Source organism: Asterias rubens, chromosome 5, assembly GCF_902459465.1.
Source record: "Asterias rubens chromosome 5, eAstRub1.3, whole genome shotgun sequence".
NCBI classification, from domain to species: Eukaryota; Metazoa; Echinodermata; class Asteroidea; order Forcipulatida; family Asteriidae; genus Asterias; species Asterias rubens.
Window position 1 is genome coordinate 15,312,900 of NC_047066.1, and position 20,611 is coordinate 15,333,510.

The 20,611-nt window shown below is 38.5% G+C and overlaps 2 protein-coding genes across 2 annotated transcripts in view; both read right to left on the minus strand.

Moving 5' to 3' along the window:
* The window catches only part of LOC117290547 (protein phosphatase PTC7 homolog), a 30,077-nt gene extending 21,757 nt beyond the window's left edge, over positions 1-8,320 (minus strand). The window contains exon 1 of the mRNA XM_033771983.1: positions 7,965-8,320. Coding sequence (XP_033627874.1) covers positions 7,965-8,199 — 235 coding nt within the window. The 5' untranslated portion in view covers positions 8,200-8,320. The remainder of the gene's footprint in view (positions 1-7,964) is intronic.
* A 1,742-nt stretch (positions 8,321-10,062) lies between these two features.
* LOC117290981 (dynein regulatory complex subunit 2-like) lies at positions 10,063-20,525 on the minus strand. The gene is made up of 9 exons (XM_033772574.1): positions 20,380-20,525; positions 18,424-18,587; positions 17,720-17,972; positions 16,405-16,628; positions 14,682-14,879; positions 13,850-14,068; positions 12,946-13,098; positions 11,670-11,887; positions 10,063-10,873 (listed from the first exon to the last, which is right to left on the minus strand). Exons 2-9 carry the CDS (start codon positions 18,574-18,576, stop codon positions 10,786-10,788), a joined length of 1,506 nt encoding a protein of 501 aa, XP_033628465.1. The 5' UTR covers positions 18,577-18,587; positions 20,380-20,525; the 3' UTR covers positions 10,063-10,785.
* Positions 20,526-20,611: the final 86 nt, after the last annotated feature.

The following is a 20,611-nucleotide window of genomic DNA, read 5'->3' on the forward strand; positions in this document are numbered from 1 at the left end:
AATTTACACATACACAGTCTAATGATGATGACAGTAGAAAACATCCGTTGAAATATTTCTGTCTGAAATTTCATATTTGATGAGAAATAAATAATCTAATTTTGTGTTTTGAGTTTATCGCTCAGTGAGCGTTTTATTCATTTTTGTTTTGGCATCGATGCAACGCAAAATTTGTAATCTACTTCACTATTCTTTGAGACCCAGATGGCCGTCGATCTTGAACTTCTACAGGTTTGTCAGTTTATGTAATGGTGGATTACATAAAGTGCTTACACTGCCAGCAACTTTTTTGCTAGCAAAAACAATTCTGTAATGTTCCTTTAACTGAAAATCCTGGTTTCAATCCTATTTGAGAGTTTAAAAGTCCATGAAAATATGTAAACATATTGATGAAAAAGTTCTGGAGCAGTAGAGCACCCAATATTTCTTCCAATTACTGTTACTTAACCCATCATAAAAAGAAATAAACTATGGGGTCCACTCTTTTGGCTGGATGCTTATTTTCAAACATTTGTAACAAAGACTACTAAGCAATATTCCAATCCATCAGGGTAAGGGATTTCCATAGTTACTGATGAATTTGTGTGCCAATATAACCGGACCCCTGGGCATTTAGCAATGCCAATTTAATTTAATGGCAATTAGGGTCATATCGCCAACATACAGGTAGTTTCAACTGTATAGCTCGATGATATTGGCTCCCATGATCCAAAAATCCTTTTACAAGTAAATGTATATAGTTTCACACTGAGTCAAGGTGCATCCTTGGAGATGGACAACTCTAAGTGGTTCTGACAAATTACCTACTTCCCTGTTGTTCCTGGGGTCCATTTGGGTTCAGGATATATCCAATGAGAGTGAAACTGACCAGTTAAAGCGGCTATTTAATGGGATTTTTTTTTTTATAACAAACTTTTTTGAGAAATTTCATGGACACTATTGGTGTCTATTATTGTTAAAGACTAGCCTTCACAGTTGGTGTATCTCAACATATGCATAAAATAACAAACCTGTGAAAATTTGAGCTCAATCGGTCATCGAAGTTGCGAGATAATAATGAAAGAAAAATAACTCTTGTCACACAAAGTTGTGTGCGTTTAGATGGTTGATTTTGAGACCTCAAGTTCTAAATCTGAGGTCTCGAAATCAAATTCATGGAAAGTTACTTCTTTTTCGAAAACTATGGCAGTTCAGAGGGAGCCGTTTTATACCATCAACCTCTCCCCATTACTCGTCACCAAGAAAGGTTTTATGCAAATATTTATTTTGAGTAATTACCAATAGTGTCCACTGCCTTTAAAAAAGAAACTTGTGGATACAATGGACATAGTTATGATGAGACTGCATTTTTTTAGAAGTCAACAAGTGCACAATCGCTGAATGGCTGAAGGTCACTAAACATTTGAGGATGCTTGGTGGTGGATCAGTTTTGATTTGGGTTTGCAGTATAACTTCAACGTTTATATTTTTTTAACCTTATTATCTTTCGGGTTCTTCACCAGGAACCGTTATCAGATGACGTTTACAAAAACATTAAGAATTGTTTTGGTGTAAACAGGCTTTGTACGTTGCATAATGTGAACGTTGAAACCATGACTGCTGCATAATTATTGTCGACCGTAAGTAGTCGACCGAAAACAATTTGTGTCAAATCTACCATTTTGTAAGCATAAAATATTCATGAAATCAAAATTCGAGTGTAAAACAAAGAAAAAATAAAAACGCGACTGAGATTTTGCTACTTTTACGGTCGGTCGGGATAGGGTAATCCAACAATTTTTTTTTTAGGCCTTAGGTTACATACACGTGAACCAGTGCTCACTCTCAGTGTTTTCCCTTAAAACTTTTTTAATGACCACCCAGTGGAACCAGTTGTACTAGACATCATTTAGCTCTACAGGTCATTTCACTACTCCGTCCAGTGTTTTCTCTTGCCCATATTTTCATATTATATAGGGAGGCTTTTCAACACTGAACTGTCCAGTCAGATCACTTCAATGAGAGCATTTTGACTACTGTTTTAACTAACATTTGGCCAGCAAACCACCGTTAGTGTTAACAGAGAATGCTGATTACAATACAAGCCTCTCTGCTGTAACTCAAAAGGTTCTTGTATGAACCATTATACTAACATGTGAGCGATCTTTAACTTCAAAGAACCTTTTTAACTTCACTGATTGTAAAAATCAGTTCATGTTTAGGTATAATGTCCGGTTCAAAGTGGGGAATTTTGATTTCAGTCCAGCAGCACTGAGCTACATGTACCCATAGGCCTACAAAGCAGGAATCTCAAATGTTGATCACTCAAAAGGCTGAACAAAAAACAGGATATTATCTGCGAGGTTTGTAGTTGACAAACAAAAAATCAACACAAGTTGTGGGGTGCAAATTCTGAAGCACTGTGTGTTTAAAATACACCTATAGTAATGTAGGTCCTACTTGAAAGGTGAAACTTGTACAAATATTAACCTTTCTCCTTTGATCATTTATAAACTCTCCTATAATCTCACTTTATCTCTGCCTTCAATGATATCAATGGTGTGTAAAGATGTTAAGGCACATACTGTTGTGAGATAAAAATACACAAACTCCAGTATACTGAGTGACCTTTAAATGACTGATAAAAAGTCTTTGTGTTCCATTTTGTGAAAACGACATTCAAAACCATACCTTGGTGACAAAATGAGCCCATATTTTCACAGGTTTGTTATTTCAAGCATACAGTGTATGGTCCAGAATACACCATAGTTTTGAAAAAAAATCCTGTGGAGAATCCTGCTATTGATGTGGTTTATTATCAAGGTTTCCTTTTTTCTAAAGTTTCAATACATTTTACATATTAATAAGTGCCCCTTTACCTGGAAAATCTTGCGGTGCCATTTCAACAACAAAGTTCAAGGAGTAAGCTGACTACCTGACTATAATATATTAACATTATTTTAGATTAGGTTTGCAATCGTAAATGCATCCCACAGTCATTTCAGCTCAAAGTCTGGACGCTTTTAATCAATCAGACTAATCCCATTGCGATGCCATGGGGGCTGAAACTAACCTGAGTGGCTACAATTACACTACACAGACCACTGGAGAGAGAGAGGCAAATCCAGCATGACCTGGTAAACATGGTACACATGTATGTACATGTACTTAAAGGCAGTGGACACTATTGGTAATTTGTCAAAGACTAGCCTTCACAGTTGGTACATCTCAACATGTGCATAAAATAACAAACCTGTAAAAATTTGAGCTCATTCGGTCATCAAACTTGCAAGATAATAATGAAAGAAAAAAACACCCTTGTCACACGAAGTTGTGTGCGTTTAGATGGTTGATTTCGAGACCTCAAGTTCTAAACTTGAGGTCTCGAAATCAAATTCGTGGAAAATTACTTCTTTCTCGGTGAGTTGGCCGCGCGTGTGTGAAAGGAAAACGAGAACGTCTAGCACCAAGACTACAACGCACACGAATGAATATGATCCGGAAACTGGGCGTCTCAGTCATAAACAATGCAACACACGCATTCATTTTTAGAATAAAATGTAGGTTATGTTCTAGCCTAGCCAATTATTCATAGGCAATAATCCATTTTCATTTGGCAAAGGGAGCGTCCACTCGTACGGTAAATCAAAGTCTGGAAACTTTTGAAGGGGCACCAAGGTCAAGACCAGGGGCAACAGAAACCATGGCCTCCATAGCATCCATGTAATTTCAGGCCTGTGTACCTTCTCCTTTAGGAAGAATATTGAGTTTGGGACACATTATAAACACAGTATAATAAAACCATGCAACCCCTGGGGAGTGCTAATAATTTATAAACAAGTGACACCTTTACCATTTACATGTAACTGACCTACATTTATGAGATATCAAGTGTGTGATATCTGCATCTGCTATTGAAACTGTTATTTACATGTGTGCAAGATAACATGTGTACACCATTTGTATCAATACTGGCTGTGCTCAAATCTTACATTGATTACACTTTCACACAAAGGCTGAGTGCTTTTGTTCAAAGGTTCAGTTTCCAGTCATTTGAGTCCCAAACTTTTGTCTTATGCCCCCCCCCCCCCCCCACAAAAAAAAAGTATGCAAAGGAATAAAAAAAAAGAGATACATGCTGAACGCAACATGACACTGGTCTCACATCCATACAAAGTTGTTGATACGTCAATGTAAGTTTGCCGGAAAAGGTTGATCATATTTGGAACAAACATTCATGAGCTTTTTCAGAGGTGTGATGAAGTGCTAGTATAAGAACCCAGAACCTATAGGATATTAGATACTGTGTACATTTTTACCAGTGCGCAATTGAAGTGTTGGCATGACAGCATCTGTCATTAATGGCTATGTATCGTACATTCAAATGACTTTCCCTATTCCAATCCTGTTCTGAGTAAATAACCCTCGCTGACATTTTCACAGCAGATTCTTGCCATAGTTGGAAAGCTATCACTCAGGCAGGGTGATATTGGTTAGAGCATAGAGTACTCTACTCTATGATTAGAGTGCTGGTACAGAATTCAAGATGCATAAAACTGCACTAAGTGCACTGCATCCTTGCATGCTCTGATTCAATCTGAAAATTAGTTTTCCAGCAGTGCAACACAAATTTAATCCGATTGTGTACATGTATGTAGGTCGACACCAAAATTGTGAGGAATTAAGTTTTTTGTGATTTGTGATTCCTGTAGTGCAATGTTGTCTGGAATTGCAAACTGCCTACATGGTACTACATGTAGTACCAACTAAAAAGACCAGAGGAAAACTTAACAGAAAATGGCCCCCTTTCTAAGATGAAATTTCATACCTCAAACTGCAAGGGAAGTTCTGAATGATTTACAAACAATGCACGATTTTTTAGTGACTGGCCAGCAGGACCAGCTGTTTCACTATTAATCTTTCAAATGAAATACATAGGGTTCGCTTTTCAAAACTGTACTAGCCAGGTGGACCATTGGGAGAGAATTCTGACTGGTCCTCAAATGTTTTAACCGGCATTTGGGCCAGCGGACCGGAGAGAACGAAGCAACGAAGAGTGAAGTAAATTTGGGGGTTGAAAAAAGGAAAACAAAGTGTCACTTTTACTGAACTCCTGTAGGAAGTAGAGTGGATTGAATGACCCTCTTTTCAGCAATTGTAACTTGTGCACAACTTCTCCAACTGTGCTAAAATTGGCAAATTTGTTTCATTTAATTTGCCACACGCATGATGCACACAGATTACAGCTGTCTCTTCATTACTAGCCAAGAAGTGTTTACTCACTACACATAGTACATCACGTCTACGTCAGAAGTTCATAAAGTACGTCTGATCAGACTCACTGATGTACAGGTAAACATAATCAGGGCTTAAATTTCATAACAGTCCCAACAGGTCTTATCAGCAATTTTACTGTACCTAGTATTGCCTACTATAAGCCATAGTACACTACACATTAAATATGGAAGTTTTAAGACAGACAGGATACATAAATGTAGGCATGGATTATGTTGATAGATCAAAATTATCTCACATTGGACAACCTGTGTACGAGGTTAGTAGAGCCAAACTAGCATTTATAACAAACCTCACATTGAAAAACAATCGTCACGCACCTATTAGCCGTGTACAAAACAGCGCGATACTCCCTCATTTTGCCAACCAAAACGTTAGTGCGCACGCGCAATGTGCAATTTACATATTTCATGGGAAGGGTCTATTGACCGATTGACCTGGAACTATTTCTACCTCCATAAGGTTTATCGCGATTCAAAACCGCAATGCTGAGTTACAACATCAAGGCTGTGCGTGCGCGCGGTCCGTTCATTGCCCGCTGTTCACTCATTATATGGCGCGCACGCACTGCAGCACTGCAGACCTACCAAGTCTCACGCATTAGGCGTGAGACTTACGCATTTGGGCTCTGTCTCATGCTCACACGCACAGCAACCATTTTCTTACGCATTGGTGGGGGTGAGCTTTGAAAAATCTCACGCATAGCTGGCCTCTGGACTTGGCATCTCTGGCACTGCCTTGCAACACCCCTTTAACAGAATGGTTTAGTCCAACCGAAAAATAAAGCGTCTGCAATGCGATGCGAGAGATTCAAAATATAAACCTGGGAATTCGCTCCAGGATCTGGAAAGTTGTTGTCCTTTTTCTTCAAAAATATTTTCTCAATTGTGTTTTGAGTGTTCATTAGGCCAAACAAAATAAATGTTGTGTTTACGGTAACCCGACCGACCTGAATTTTTTGCGGCCGAATTGCCGACCTCAAAACATTTTTCTAAATATTTTGTGAGTTGGTAAAATTTAAAATGACAACTTATAAACTTTTATATTTAACCACTTTCCAACATGAGGGTTTATTTAAACTTGATGAGTCGAACAAGGTTAGTATCAGCCCTGATACTTCACCCACGACGGCAACGACGGCAATTGCCCCTACCGATTGCCGCAATGCCCTTCAAAAACCCAATTTTTCACGGCAATGATTGCCGTGCCCTTTTCTCATCATTGCCGCCGTGCCCTTCCTCCCGAAAAAAAATTATATTCAACGTTGCCCAAGTTCAAAAATAAGCCAAAAAGTCCCGATGTCTGTGTAAATTTTTACGCAAAGAAATATACCCCAATTTCACGCACGTAAGAACAACAGCAGATTTCAGGCCCGTTAGTCGTTGTTCTTTGCGTGCGACAAAAAAATACTCAAAACATCGAACGCTAGAGGGCGTTTCGGAACAGCGATAGCGTGAGTTTAAACGCCCTCTAGTGGTAAAATTACGCGAACCAACGCTAAACGCCTTGAGACGAAGACTCGACGTGTCTGTGCATGCTAGGATAGTGGTTTTCCCCATGCTTGGTACATGTGATGTACCATCATGTACAGCATAGTCGTCGCGCACCGCATGCATTTATTCTGTCAACATCGTGTCAAAATGGAGCAGTTACGTGGGAATTTTAGCATCTCTACGAAAAACTACACAACGTGCATGACCAATAGTAGGATTACGTATGAACAAAAATTATTTATTGTGTATTGTAAGTAGTTTATTTTGTTGAGTTAGATGAATGCTTTCTTTTTTCATTGGGTAACAGTTAGAAAATGGAAAAATTTGAAGAACTATTTTTTGCAGGCAACTCGGAGGTTTTTTTTTTAAACTGCCGTCGTGCCCTTCGCAACTTTTTTATGATTGCCGTGATGCCCTTCCAAATTTTTGAAAATTGCCTTGGTGCCCTAAATTTTTACAAAAAGTCAAGGCAAAACTGCCGTGCCCCTTAAAAGCCGAAGTATCAGGGCTGTAGTATAATGGTAACGGGTTTAAAATATTAACAAATAACTCAAAATTCAAGAACTTAAATAAAAAATAAAAATAAAATTACAAAATAAAATTATTTTCCTACCTACCTACCTGGAACTTTTTCGGGCCGTTACCGTAAACACAACATTTATTTTGTTTGGCCTTAGAGTTAGACATTGAGGATTGAGTTTGTGCCCTTAGAATTTGTGTCATGATTTTTGAAAGCGGTAAAAATGGGGCAAATCTTGTGACTAGCTGTCAAAATTGTACGAAATTGTACGTGTTGGACCAGATTGTCATTTGCCGCTCGAAACGATCTCGTAACCCTCCGGCCTGGCGACCGTCGGGAGGGTTACATTATCGCAACTATAGTATAGACCTTATCCCTTATTATGCATTGACGTCATCCAGCCGCCATCTTTGAGGTCAAACGGTGACAAAACAATCGAAACGCACATATTAGATTGGCCAATAATGAACAACCTCCTTTTGACTTCAAGGCGAGGGCGCCGTACTGAAATGACGTCATGTGTATAAAGGTCTATTTATGTATGGTGCAAAATGTGCAACCACACACAACCATGCTAAAACAGACTAAATAATAAATTGTTGATCAAATTTAAAAAATTAGAAAGTTATAAAACAAATAAAAATTTTGCCAGCATTAATTTTCCCAGAAATTCTTACCTAAAACATCATAGTTCTTGTACTTTGAAACAAAGCAAGCATCGTCGCCGAAAATGTCTTTTTTGAATACTTGACCGGCTCTATTGTTGTTCGTTGCCGAGTCTTTGGAGTAGCCACACGAGGCTGTCACAAGTCTCATCCGCCGCCGACCCTCGGCGTGAACTGAGGCGTCGTACGGGACATAACCCATGACGCAGCGGGCAAACTGCCGCCCGTACACTAACACAGATTGCATGTCTAGAAGGTAAAGGAATTGTTCTCCTTAAAGTTGAAGAAATATTCCTCATTGATAGCAGAATTAACCCTACATTTGTTATTTATTTGGAGAGAAGGCACAAATCCACCACACTACGCACGACGCCATCTTGCGTTAAAGACAGTTTGTTGCCAGCAATATTATTATTTTTATTTTGTGTCGTCATACGTGCATTTGTGACGTACCTCCATTCGGCCCAATTACTTTTTACCTAAGTAATCTTTATCCCTAGCAGGTTAAGCCACGCAAATTTGAAGACCTTTACTTACCTATGATAAAATAATATATTAAAGGGATATGACGTTTATTTAAATGAATATTCATTGGCAGTGGGTGGGTTAATTTATTTCTAGTCAACAGAGGGCGGTATTTGTACTTAATGGGCGTGAAAAAAAAATGCCAGTCGGCCATCCATCCCCATGCATGCCAGATCCGAGTGGTCGGTCTTTGAAGAGGATTTGAAACTTTGCATGGTGGAAGTAAGATATAGAAAAGTTTGCGGTAACACCATGGATGTTGTTTAATAAATGACATTTCTGAATTGGTGGCTACAGTAACGGCTTTGGCTAGATTTCCGCAACATAATGTGATAAACTATCTATCGTATCCCTAACCATAAGCAACAGTCGTAGCGATTCAGTTGTGGCTTAAAATGAACCTCTGATCTTTTTGCGAGAGTGATTTTAACTTGAAATGAACACATACAAATATTTATTCACATTTTTTCAAAAGAGCCCTTTGCTTTGATTTTCTCTTGAAGAAAAAATCAAGTATGGCCTCGCAGTTTCCGACTCAACTCGTGTTATTAAAAAAAAACTCCCCACTATTATGAAGATCATGTCTTGCATGCTGGCTTTCAAGAAATTTATTTCAAAATAAAACACCTACAGGGCCAAGATGAATAATCTGAGATAAGGGTTTATTATTGACAGAAAACAAAATGAGTGAATGAATGTTGGCATGGTTCAGATGCCATTGTTATACTTTTATTTTAATTGGCTATGCGGTAAAAAATAACTTTTCATCAAAGTCAACTTGACTAAACCTAGATTTATAACTATGTACATCAATTCTGCAGAGACGATTAATGCCTCAATTTAAAAGACACGCAAGTATTTTATACAAAAAATTGTTTCAAACTGCTGTGGGACTTATTTTACAAAACAAAAAATGATAGATACACTTTTCAAAAATCTTTTTTCAACGTTCTAGGTTTGAATGTTACTAATATCTTATAAATGAACACAAACTGCCATGCCCTGTTTTCAATAACAATGACATCTAAAAAATGTGGGTTGACAATGCATAGCAGTTCTATATATATCCTTTATTGACAATATTTAGTGAAATGTACAGAGATAAAATACATAATAAAGACAACTTTGCTAGGATCACATTTGTTTTTAACTGGACGTTGTTGAGAGAGAGACACTACACAAAAATTTAAATAGTTACTTTTGGTAACTTTTAAAGGCAATGGTAATTACTCAAAATAATTATCAGCATAAAACCTCACTTGGTAATGAGTAATGGGGAGAGGTTGATAGTATAAAACATTGTGAGAAACGGCTCCCTCTGAAGTGACGTAGTTTGCGAGAAAGAAGTGCTTTTTCACGAATTTGATTTCAAGGCCTCAAGTTTAGAATTTGAGGTCTCGAAATCAAGCATCTGAAAGCGCACAACTTCGTGTGACAAGGGTGTTTTTTCTTTCATAGTTATCTCGCAACTCAATGACCAATTGAGCTCAAATTTTCACAGGTTTGTTATTTTATGCATATGTTGAGATACACAAAGTGAGAAGACTGGTCTTTGACAATTACCAATAGTGTCCAGTGTCTTTAAAGGGCTACCAAGGCCAAAACAATTTCAAGAAAGCTGCTTAAGCAGCAAATACTGCTTGGCAATTTTCTGCTTAGCGAGAGTGAGCAGGGAACCAGCCACATTATGGTTTGGAATGTTGTTTTGGCTGTGAATTTTGTCTCTGACAAAGCACAATGTACTTTTTGTGCTTAAAGCAGCTCTTTGAAATCGAACCCAGGGCAACAGAGGATGGCTTTCTGTCAGTGCCCCCATGTAATGCCAGGTTTTGGCCCAATTTCATGAAGCTGTTAGGCAGATAATTCTGCTTATCAAATATCTTTGCCAAGCATGAATTGAGTAGGGAAGCAGTCAGAGCAATGTAAATTGGTGTTTTCTTCTGAAGACCTATTTCTGCTAAGCAATATACTGAAATGTGCTTGGCAAGTTTTTATGCTTGCATGCTTTATAAAATTGGGCCTTAGTGTCACTTCGAATATAAAAGCATTCTGTATTAATTCAATAGCAAATGAATAAATGGTTGAAAGCTCCCCACACATTGATTGGTCAGAACCATTATGAATAAATTTGCATAATAGAATTTTGACAATGGCCTCCAATCTCGTGAAAGAAATCACTCCTTTCTTTTTATAAAAGTTTTTTACAAGCTATGACTAATTGGCTGAAAGTCTGGAAGTTTTACATTCCAAACACAGCGATTGGTCAGAAACTTCATAAATATATTTGCATACTGCATTTTAATGAGCTTTATATAGTGTGCTTGATGATATGGGCACCTTCTACGATGGTCTGTGTGGGTCTCTGCACTCTGGGATCTGTCACTGGCACAGATAGCCTGTGAAGAAAAAAGAAAAACAAATCATAACTTTTTACACAATACTTGTAGTTTCTTCAAAATGTCTACCGACTTAAACCGGGTTCACACTTCCTGTGAATGCCAAGTGCGATGCAAATTTTGATGCCATAAATTCGCAACAAACAACTCACATGAGCTACTGCAAAATATTCACAGCCACACAGCCAACAGAACTGTGACATTAAATTCACTTTGCGAAGCATTCCCATTAAAGTCTGAACTGGGCTTTACTGAGGCAAGGAATCATTACATGAAATACAACATTTACAACACAATGTCGGCCCAGGAGAAATTATCAGGAACTTTCTGCAAACTTCAAATTTTGTTTCTTGTTTTTGACGTGCCTGGAATTTCATCTTTCAGAGGGCACAGCCAATTTCATTATGTAAAGGGCACTTATTTTTTCCAGTGCAGCACCTACACCATGGAATGATCTCCCATGAACATTAAAACTTCACCAAATGTGAACATTTTCAAGAAGAGACTGAAAGCCCATTTGTACTCAAAGAGCATTTTCTATGTTTGTCAAAGTGCCTTTGAACATATTTATGGATACAGGCGCTATATAAATTATTTTGATTGATTGATTGATTGATTGATTGGGTGCCAAGGCCACAACCAGGACCAAAGGGGAGACAACCTGTAATTCCGGGCCTGTCAAACGACATCTTTGTTGGTAAAACTTATGAAAATTGTCAGATATCGATCGCATGGCACTACATTAACTGGTTTTTCCGTTTGAATCTGATTACAAGATATTTTGTATTCAACGTACTGGACATTGGTGCGTTGGTTGACCACAAAGAGTGGATTGACCTGGCTGAGAATCTCATCATTGACCGAGATGCCATCCAGGTACTGCTTGAGGACCGTCCGCAGCTGCTGGTTCTCATCTAGCAAGGTGGACTTCTCCTTGTCCAACGCCACCTTGTCCAAGAGGACCTTGTTGTAACGCTTCCAGAAGTTCTCTAGAGAGGTGTATTCATGCATGATCTGTTGGGATGGAAACAAGATGGTTCAGTAGATGATAAAACAGGAATAACAATTCTGTCATTGCATAATTACGGTATCTTCAAAGATATAATTTCTTTGACATGGGTGTATTTGTTTTATTTTTTATTATTTTTTATGCAAGTCGCCAGACACACAAGGCCTGAAGGCCACTTCAAGGTGTGGGCTACAATTATTTTTTTCCAGAGGCCGTTGCCACCTACTCCAAGGGCTGAAACAGGGTTACCCCTTTCATAGTCCATACAGATGTAGGCTTGGGTATCATCAATTCGAAGCCTGGCCGGTAGAGCAAAAAGCACTACCTCCCCAATTTTACGTAGCAAGTGTCACGACCGGGATTCGAACCCACACTCTGCTGATCAAACACCAGAGCTTGAATCCTGTGCTCTAAACCGCTCGGCCACGACACTGCTCAAAGGTCACACCTCGTTAAAATAAATCTTTAAAAGAAATTGGGTTCACCAAGGTCCTTTATCGCACAACCCTGACCCTGAACCCACTCTTTTAATCCCATTCATAAAAATGCCCTTTTGTTTAAAAGTGTAATAATGTTAGGAAATCTAGAAACAAATCTGAAAATTTCCAATATCTATAACGTTATTGGGCTTTGTTTCGCAAAGGGTAAAAATTGCATTGATGCTCAACGGATGTGCGTAGGTGGGCGAGCTAGCAGTCTTTACGTTTATTGCGTTATGCGTAAGCTGGCGCACCAAGCCTATTTTTAAATAGTTCTTACTGTGTTTATATCACATGTTTAAACATGACCATGTGATGCCCTCCCTGACCAATCAGAATGGATAAACTGTCCCGGGTATTTATGAATGGGAGACAAATATGCCTGTCTAAATGGTTTATCAATTTAAGGAGACTTGCTTTCATGTTTTTGTAAACGAGCCATTTTGAAGGAAGGAATTTCTTCTACTCATCTGTGGTCTATATCATCCATAACCATATGGTTAAATAGATGGATTGGATTAGAGAATTGGAGTTGGGGTAGAGGTGGGGTGAAGGGGCTATTGGATTGGTTATTTTTTGCTCACCTCTGCTAGTGGCTCTGATGGTGGCTCCGCTACAGCTGCCTGAACATCTTCCTGTTCTTCTTGAGTCAGACTTGAGGCGTAGAACGGCAGCACCTTCTCCTCTTCTGTCTCCAGTTTCCGACACTGCTCAGTAAGCTTCAGTATCCTCTCACCCTGTGAAGAACAACAGTTCAAGTTATGAGCTATCTAGCTATCAATCTCCCTGTATTGTCAATACCTTTGTTCCTGGGATGATAGTCAGAAGACATTCAACCTAAAATTGCCGTATAACTAGGAATCACACCCAAGCTTACGACAAAACCTGGGCCTGGGCAAAAAATATTGTTTAAAGCCATTGGACACTTTCTGAACAGAACAAAAATTAAAAATTCACAGATTTACAAATAACTTACAGGGTTTACAGAAGGTAATGGTGAAAGACTTCTCTTGAAATATTATTCCATGAAATGCTTTACTTTTTGAGAAAACATTAAAACAATTATCAATTCTCAATATCGAGAATAACGGGTTTTCCCGTTATTTTCTCCTGACTCCGATGACCGATTGAGCCTAAATTTTCACAAGTTTGTTATTTTATATATAAGATGTGATACACACAGTGTGGACCTTTGGACAATACTGTTTACCGATGTTGTGCGATTGCTTTAACAATTTTTTGCTAAGCATAAATGAGCAAGCAGTCACAAACTGTACACGCAGCATGGTAGTTTGGTTTACCTTATTCTGGCAAGCAAATTTTTGCTGCACTCAGCAACTTTTTTCTGCTCATAGCAGCTCTATAATAATTTGGCTCTGGGAAGCAGCAGCAGAGAGATCACTTTGAGGGAATGCGACTTTTTATTACAAAAATCAGAGAAACTGACTGGGTTTTTGTTTTTCACTAGAAGTAAAGTCTGAATCGTACCGAGTCGGTTTTCCGTGTGAGCTCCTTGATTGCAGCGTTGCTCTCCAGAGTCAGCTTAGTGAGGCGCGACCTCTCGTTGTCGCGGAAACGGTTCATCTGGTTCTTCAGTTCGTGGAAGTGCTCGGCGATGACCTCACGCTGCTCTCGTAGGTCCTTGTTGCGGTCTTCGCTCTCGCGGGAGTTCTGTGACATCTTGCCCTTCAGCTGTGATATTGTGTCCTAGATTCAAACAGAGTAAAAGTTTAATTTAGTACATACAACAATACAGTATCAAATATACAGTAGACTTTATATATTTTTTGTCCAGACACTTTCACCAAAAAGTGTTTTCTTCAAACAATCAACAACAAAACTTTGTCTGGGCATCTGGGCCCAATTTCATAGCACTGCTTAAGCACACAAATTTGCTTAGCAAGAAATTTATAAAAACAGGAATGCCAACCAAATATCCACGTGATTTTCAGGACTAGCAAACAACAGCTGAGTACCAGTAAGAAGCAACATGCAAAGACTGGAAATTTGGATGGCATTCCTGTTTTTATCAAGGAACAAATGTCATGCTAAGCAAATTTTGGTGCTTAGCAGCGCTATGAAATTGGGCCATGGTGATGATAAACACGCATCTTTATTCCCAAATTTATTTTGGACAGATTTAAGGCTGACATTATACATATTATAGACCCGGACTTTCCCGTATGTGTTATGTTGTGGCACGCACCTACTGTGAAATGATGTGTTTCATCCATACAAAGAGCAGCCACACAGAATTCATTTTTATTTTATACTGACGTTAAGTGGTTAAAAAATAAAACAATATTTTTCATGGCCTTACAGATATTCTCTGTAGTTTCCTCATCTGCATCTCAATCTCCTTGGCACTCTTCTCATCCTTGACTTTCAGCGTCTCAAAGTGAGCCTTCCTCTCCTCGGTCGTCTCATTATAACTCTTGAGGGCTTGTTGGAATTGCTTCCATAGATCCTCCACTTGACCCTCCAGCTGAATCCTCAAGGCATGCTTCTCCTCAAGGTTCTGGGGAAAGACACACAAATTGTAATGATTTAAAAATGGCTTTCTCTCTGTAATGTGTGAGTTTTTTTAATGTGTTCTAAGAAAAGACAAAACCAGAAAACATCATAGGCACACAGGGCTTGAATTTCAACCTGGGCCCAATTTCATAGAGCTGCTAAGCACGAAAATTTGCTTGGCATGAAATTTCTTCCTTGATAAAAACAGGATTACCAACCGAATTCCCATTTTGTTGCATTTCCTAGTTACTGGTATTCAGCTGTTGTATGCTTATCTTGAAAATCACGTAGAAATTTGGTTGGGAAATCCTGTCTTTATCAAGACAAACATTTCATGCTAAGCAAATTTTTGTGCTTAGCAGCTCTATGAAATTTGGCCCAGGACAGCAGGCCCGAGGCCATTGATTTTAACATCATTGTGTTCAAATGTTGACTTTGATTTGATAAATTTGTACCTTTTATCCTGTTGAATTCTCCACTTACGATCACCATTCTCCGCTTGCATGACAAGCGCCAAAATTTCTGCGCTAGCTGTGTATGCATCGAATGGCTTGTAGCGTGGAGTACGCTAACCTGTGAAATATGTTTGACGCAAGCGCATAATTCCCTGCTTCTACGGTAAGCAGAGACATGAAACTGGGCCCAGGTCTAGTAATTTCACTTAAAGAATTAGGGTACTTTTTGTTGAAGATAATGATAGTAGAAAGCGTACCTTAAAATATTAGTTGCTGAGGTACTGTAGTTTTTGAGAATTGAGTAAAACAATGTCATGAAAATACCTTTTTACATGTTAAAATAATTTTCATCTCATGATCACTGAGACGAAAATTGTTTTCATGACATTGTTTATACTCATTTCTCAAAAACTACAGCACCTCAGCAGGTAATATTTTCAGGGAAGCTTTCTACTATCATTATCTTCAAACTGTGTAAGTTTAGTGTAAATCTGTGGACATTGTGTTTTTGTCCTACAAAAAGTACAAAAACCCTTTAAACTATAAGCCCTGTGGTGTTATTGATTTTCGCTCCAATTTCGAGCCCTGGAGTAGTGTGTGTTTACACTGAGAGTACCAGAGTTCCATCCAAGCAATGATGACATCAATTAAAGGAACATTACAGAATTGTTTTTGCTAGCAAAACAGTTGCTGGCAGTGTAAGCACTTTATGTAATCCACCATATACATAAACTGACAAACCTGTAGAAGTTTGAGACTGATCGACCATCTGGGTCATGAGAGAATAGTGAAAAACCGATCACAAATTATGCACAAACAAAAATGAATAAAACGCTCACTGAGCGATAAACTCCAAACGCGAAATTATATTATTTATTTCTCATCAAATATGAAATTTCAGACAGAAATATTTCAAGGGATGTTTTCTACTATCATCATCATCAGATCGTGTAAGTTTTATGTAAATCTGTGATCTTCACGATTTGTTTTCTTCTACCAATTCTGTAACGTTCCTTTAAAGTAATTTGGTTTTATCTAAACTAAATGGGGACAACAGAATCAAGGGATTCATACTTTATTCTTGATTTCATCTCTCAAGCTCTGGAAGTCTTGCTTAGCGTCGTTCTCTCGGTCGTTGCTGTTCTGTTCCATGGCAAAGAGGATATCCTGTAGGTCGTTAATCTCCCTACGATGCTGTTCAATAATCAATGATCGCTCACTGTTAAACTCCTTCATCAGGACGGCAAGCTCCTCACCATACTCCGAGTGCAGAATGTCCAGACGACTCCGTTGCAGATCTGTAACCAAAGAAACTTACAGATTAACAGTTCTTGGTATTTTATATTAAAAAGTCACATTCCCCTGAAGTGTATGGGTTCTTTTTGTTGGACACAAAACACAATGTCCACAGATTTACATTAAACTTACACGGTTTGAAGATATTGATGGTAGAAAGCTTACCTTAAAATGTTACTTGCTGAAATGCTGTAGTTTTGGAGAAATGAGTAAAACAAGTCACAAAAATAATTTGCGACTCTAAGGCGAAAATTATTTTGGTATGTAAAACGCATTTTCGTGACATTGTTTTACTCATTTCTCCAAAACTACAGCACCTCAGCTAGTACTATTTAAAGGTTAGCTTTATACTATCATTATCTTCAAATGGTGTAGGTTTAATGTAAATCTGTGGACATTGTGTTTTGAGTCCTACAAAAAGTACCCAAATCCTTTATGACAATCCCCTTCCAATGTTGAATTGTAAGCTTTGATGTGATCCCTGGCTACACCACAGTTAACGGTTACTTGGCTTCTGGGCCCAATTTCATAGCGCTGCTTAGCGGCTGATTTTTTGCTTACTGTGCGATTTTCTATTTCATAGCGCTGCTAACCTTAAGCACACGAAAAGGCAAGCTAACCTTCCGGTGCTTACTGCACAAAAATAAATGACGTCACAATGCAAATCCACGGTAAACACGCAATATGGCTGCCCAATTTTTCTGCTAACCTGTGAAATACGCTAAGGCTTAAGCAAAATGTTCTGCTACAGTAAGCACGCAAATTAGCTTACCGTTAAGCAGCGCTATGAAATTGGGCCCTGACTGTCATCCGTAACAAAGATATTGACTAATAGGGAGACCGCCAACTTAGGGCTCGAATAACTCAGTTGGTAGAGCTGGTTCAAGTCCCACTCCAGTCACTTTTTCTTTGTTCAGACCCACACTATTTAAAACTTATCCAGCCAGTATCCCCTCTGGTTTATTCCTTGATATTTTTATCTTTGCAATATAATCATATTGGTGATAATACCCAAATCATGGACCATAAGCACTGTTTTAGAGCCCAAACTTGTTCACAATTGGTCTCTAACCACTACACAATGAGTCATTACCAGTGAGTGAGTCCATGTTTTGTAGGTGACTTCTAAGTGCCATGCCATACTGCTCTTCCGCCTCTGTTAAGTCCTTGGCCAAGGATTTGATGACGCTATCCTTACGATCGACGACTCTCTCGAAGGTCTGACTCAAGATCTCGATGTCTCTTTTGAGTTCTTTAGACTTGGCAGCTCGCATGATGTTACGCCATTGGTGTGTGATCTTGTACATGTTGAATCTTGTGTTCTTCTCTTCTTTGACTAGCTTGTCCTATTAAGAAAACAAATGCCAGAATGTCACTCATCAGCAAGATTATGCTCAGAAACAAAAACATTTAAAATTAACTGAAGATTAAGCTGATGACTTTGTACAGGGGTGTTTTGGCTCATCCCAACTTCGAACTGGACTCTTTGAATGACAAAGAAAGTCTTACTTGGAATGGACAGAAAATTGGAATACACAATTTGAGTAACGTATGAACAAAACATTTTTTAGATTCAAAGTTTGGAGGATAAAACTCACCGCATTACTTTGAAGAGAAATGATTCTAAAAATGCTTTGTAATAGCGAAAGCTGCTGAACTTCTAACCAAGTGAAGTTTTCATCGCCATTAATTATAAGAGTGAATATCAAAAACATATACGTATACCTTCCCTTTTTAAAGGTTAAAACCATGTTAACCATTTCGGAAAATAAGGGGTAAATGCACTTCTATATCTACCTTCAAAAACTGGTTCAGCATGTCTTCTTTCTTCTTCTTCATTTCTTCCTCAGCCAGCATCTTTTGTTCAAGGTATAAGATTCGTTCCTCCTCAGTCATCTTGGCCAGCTTGCCCTTTTTACCAGATTTCTTTCCTTTCTTCTTGGGCGCCATGTTTGGGATTTCTGCAAATGTATTAAAGTGATAGCTTACATTAAAAAGTTAGTTCTTGGAAAGACAAAACTCAAAAATCAACAGCCTCAATGTGCATAATTAGCGCATTTAGTAACAAGAGCTAGACACTATAGACCTCTTACACAATGCACTTACACACGCCTATCTTCCGTCATTTTGGGAGTCAAAATTGTGCACAACGGAATTGACTCCCAAAATGATGGAAATTGTGGACGCGCATTCTTAGGAGGTGCCATCAGCATTTTGCAAAGGGGTCTAAACCCAATTCTACATTTGGCTAATTCATTGAACTTCCTACATAAATGGAGGACTAGAAGGAATATGCAGGTCAACTTGGTCTAAAATCCATTCTGTCATGAGTAAACTCGCACTTATCGGGAAAATGTTGGATTCATCTTCTTTGTGAACTTTGACTTCCATCTATTGCAGTGTTTTGTGTAGAATTTTTTTGCCTCTGGCTAAATTATCATGCACACATTCCCCCATTTAGTCTAATATTGAGTTAGACCAGTGTTGGAATTAGGCCTAGTTGCCATAATCGTAACCCGACACACTCCCTTCTGGTCTGCGACCGTCGGCAAGATGGAGGGTAACGATTATCGCAACTATTATATTGAAGTAACTAGATATTTTAAAATTTATTAATTTGATTAATTTTTGTTTGTTTGTCTGCCTGGGATCGCTGTGTCTTCCGATGGAGTCCACTTCCAACCCGGGTGACTTCAGACCAAGTTGACTTTTGAATCGGACAGAGTTGACTTTGACAAAGTTGACTCTAGACCATCGAGTTGATTTTGGATAACTTCAGAAGTTCACTTTAACCTGAGTTGACTTCAGGCCAAGTTTAATTTTGGACTGAGTTGAAACTCGACACAGTTGACTCTAGACCATCTTGACTTCCGATCGAGTTGATTTTTGACTGAGTTTTTGAACCGAGTTGGCTCAGGCTAAGTTGACTAGCCGTCTTGACTTCAGACCAAGTTGACTTTGGACTGAGTTTTCGGAAAAGTTTCCGAATGGCGCCACCACTTATTCATTCGATATGAAATAATCTGATTTACCTCAATGAGATATCCCTTTTTGTAAAAATGAGTATAAAAGTGGTGGCGCCATACGGAAAGTTATCCGAGTTTTCTTCGGACTGGGTTGACTGGACAGAGTTGACTTCAGACCACGTTGCCTCTAGACCGTGTTCACTACTACAGACTGTGTTGACTCTTAACCTTGCTGTAGTTAATCTGCAGGAAGTCCTATGGATTGATACTTCTTAAATTATGGGATCACCAAATTATGGGGCTAACAAAAATACTGTTGACATAACTATTATTAATACTAGCTAGACCCCTTAATTCATGATAATGCGACATTCTGCCCATGATGAATTTGCCCTGGTACAGGGAACAGGGCAGTTTCAGCATGCTTTGATTGTATGTACTATTTAGGGAAAAATTTCCGTATGGCGCCACCACTTTTTCATTCGATATGAAATAATATAGTGATAGTATCCAATTTGGGTAATCTTCCGGTCGTCGCCACCAAGTTATCCGTACTTAGTTTACTGCAACTAGACAAACGGCAATAAAAAGCCAAAACGTTGTCATGGTCATGGTTCTACTTGTAAACAAAAAACACCAATAAATAATTACAACCAATATTTAGTGTATTTTTTTATATTTTTTAACAAAAAAGAGGAGTTGAAGACTGAACACTGAACCGAGCCTGAATTCAAGCTTTTATAAAATAGTACAATATTTACAACATTAGAGAATGTAGAGAACTTACAAAAGCCGACTTCACAATGTTTACAATAAAGTCTCCAGTCTTTTTAAGAAGCTATGTTGCTTCTTGTCAAATTCTGTAGTTTTCGTTCGAACCGACTGTGCAGATGACACAAAATTGTCGTAAACTTGGGTGGTGAAGATGTTTTTTTTTCTCAGAAAGTGCAATGACCCCACTGTGTAGCGAATCTCATAGCAACACCGATATATTTCTTTTAACAGTGTTTAAATACAAC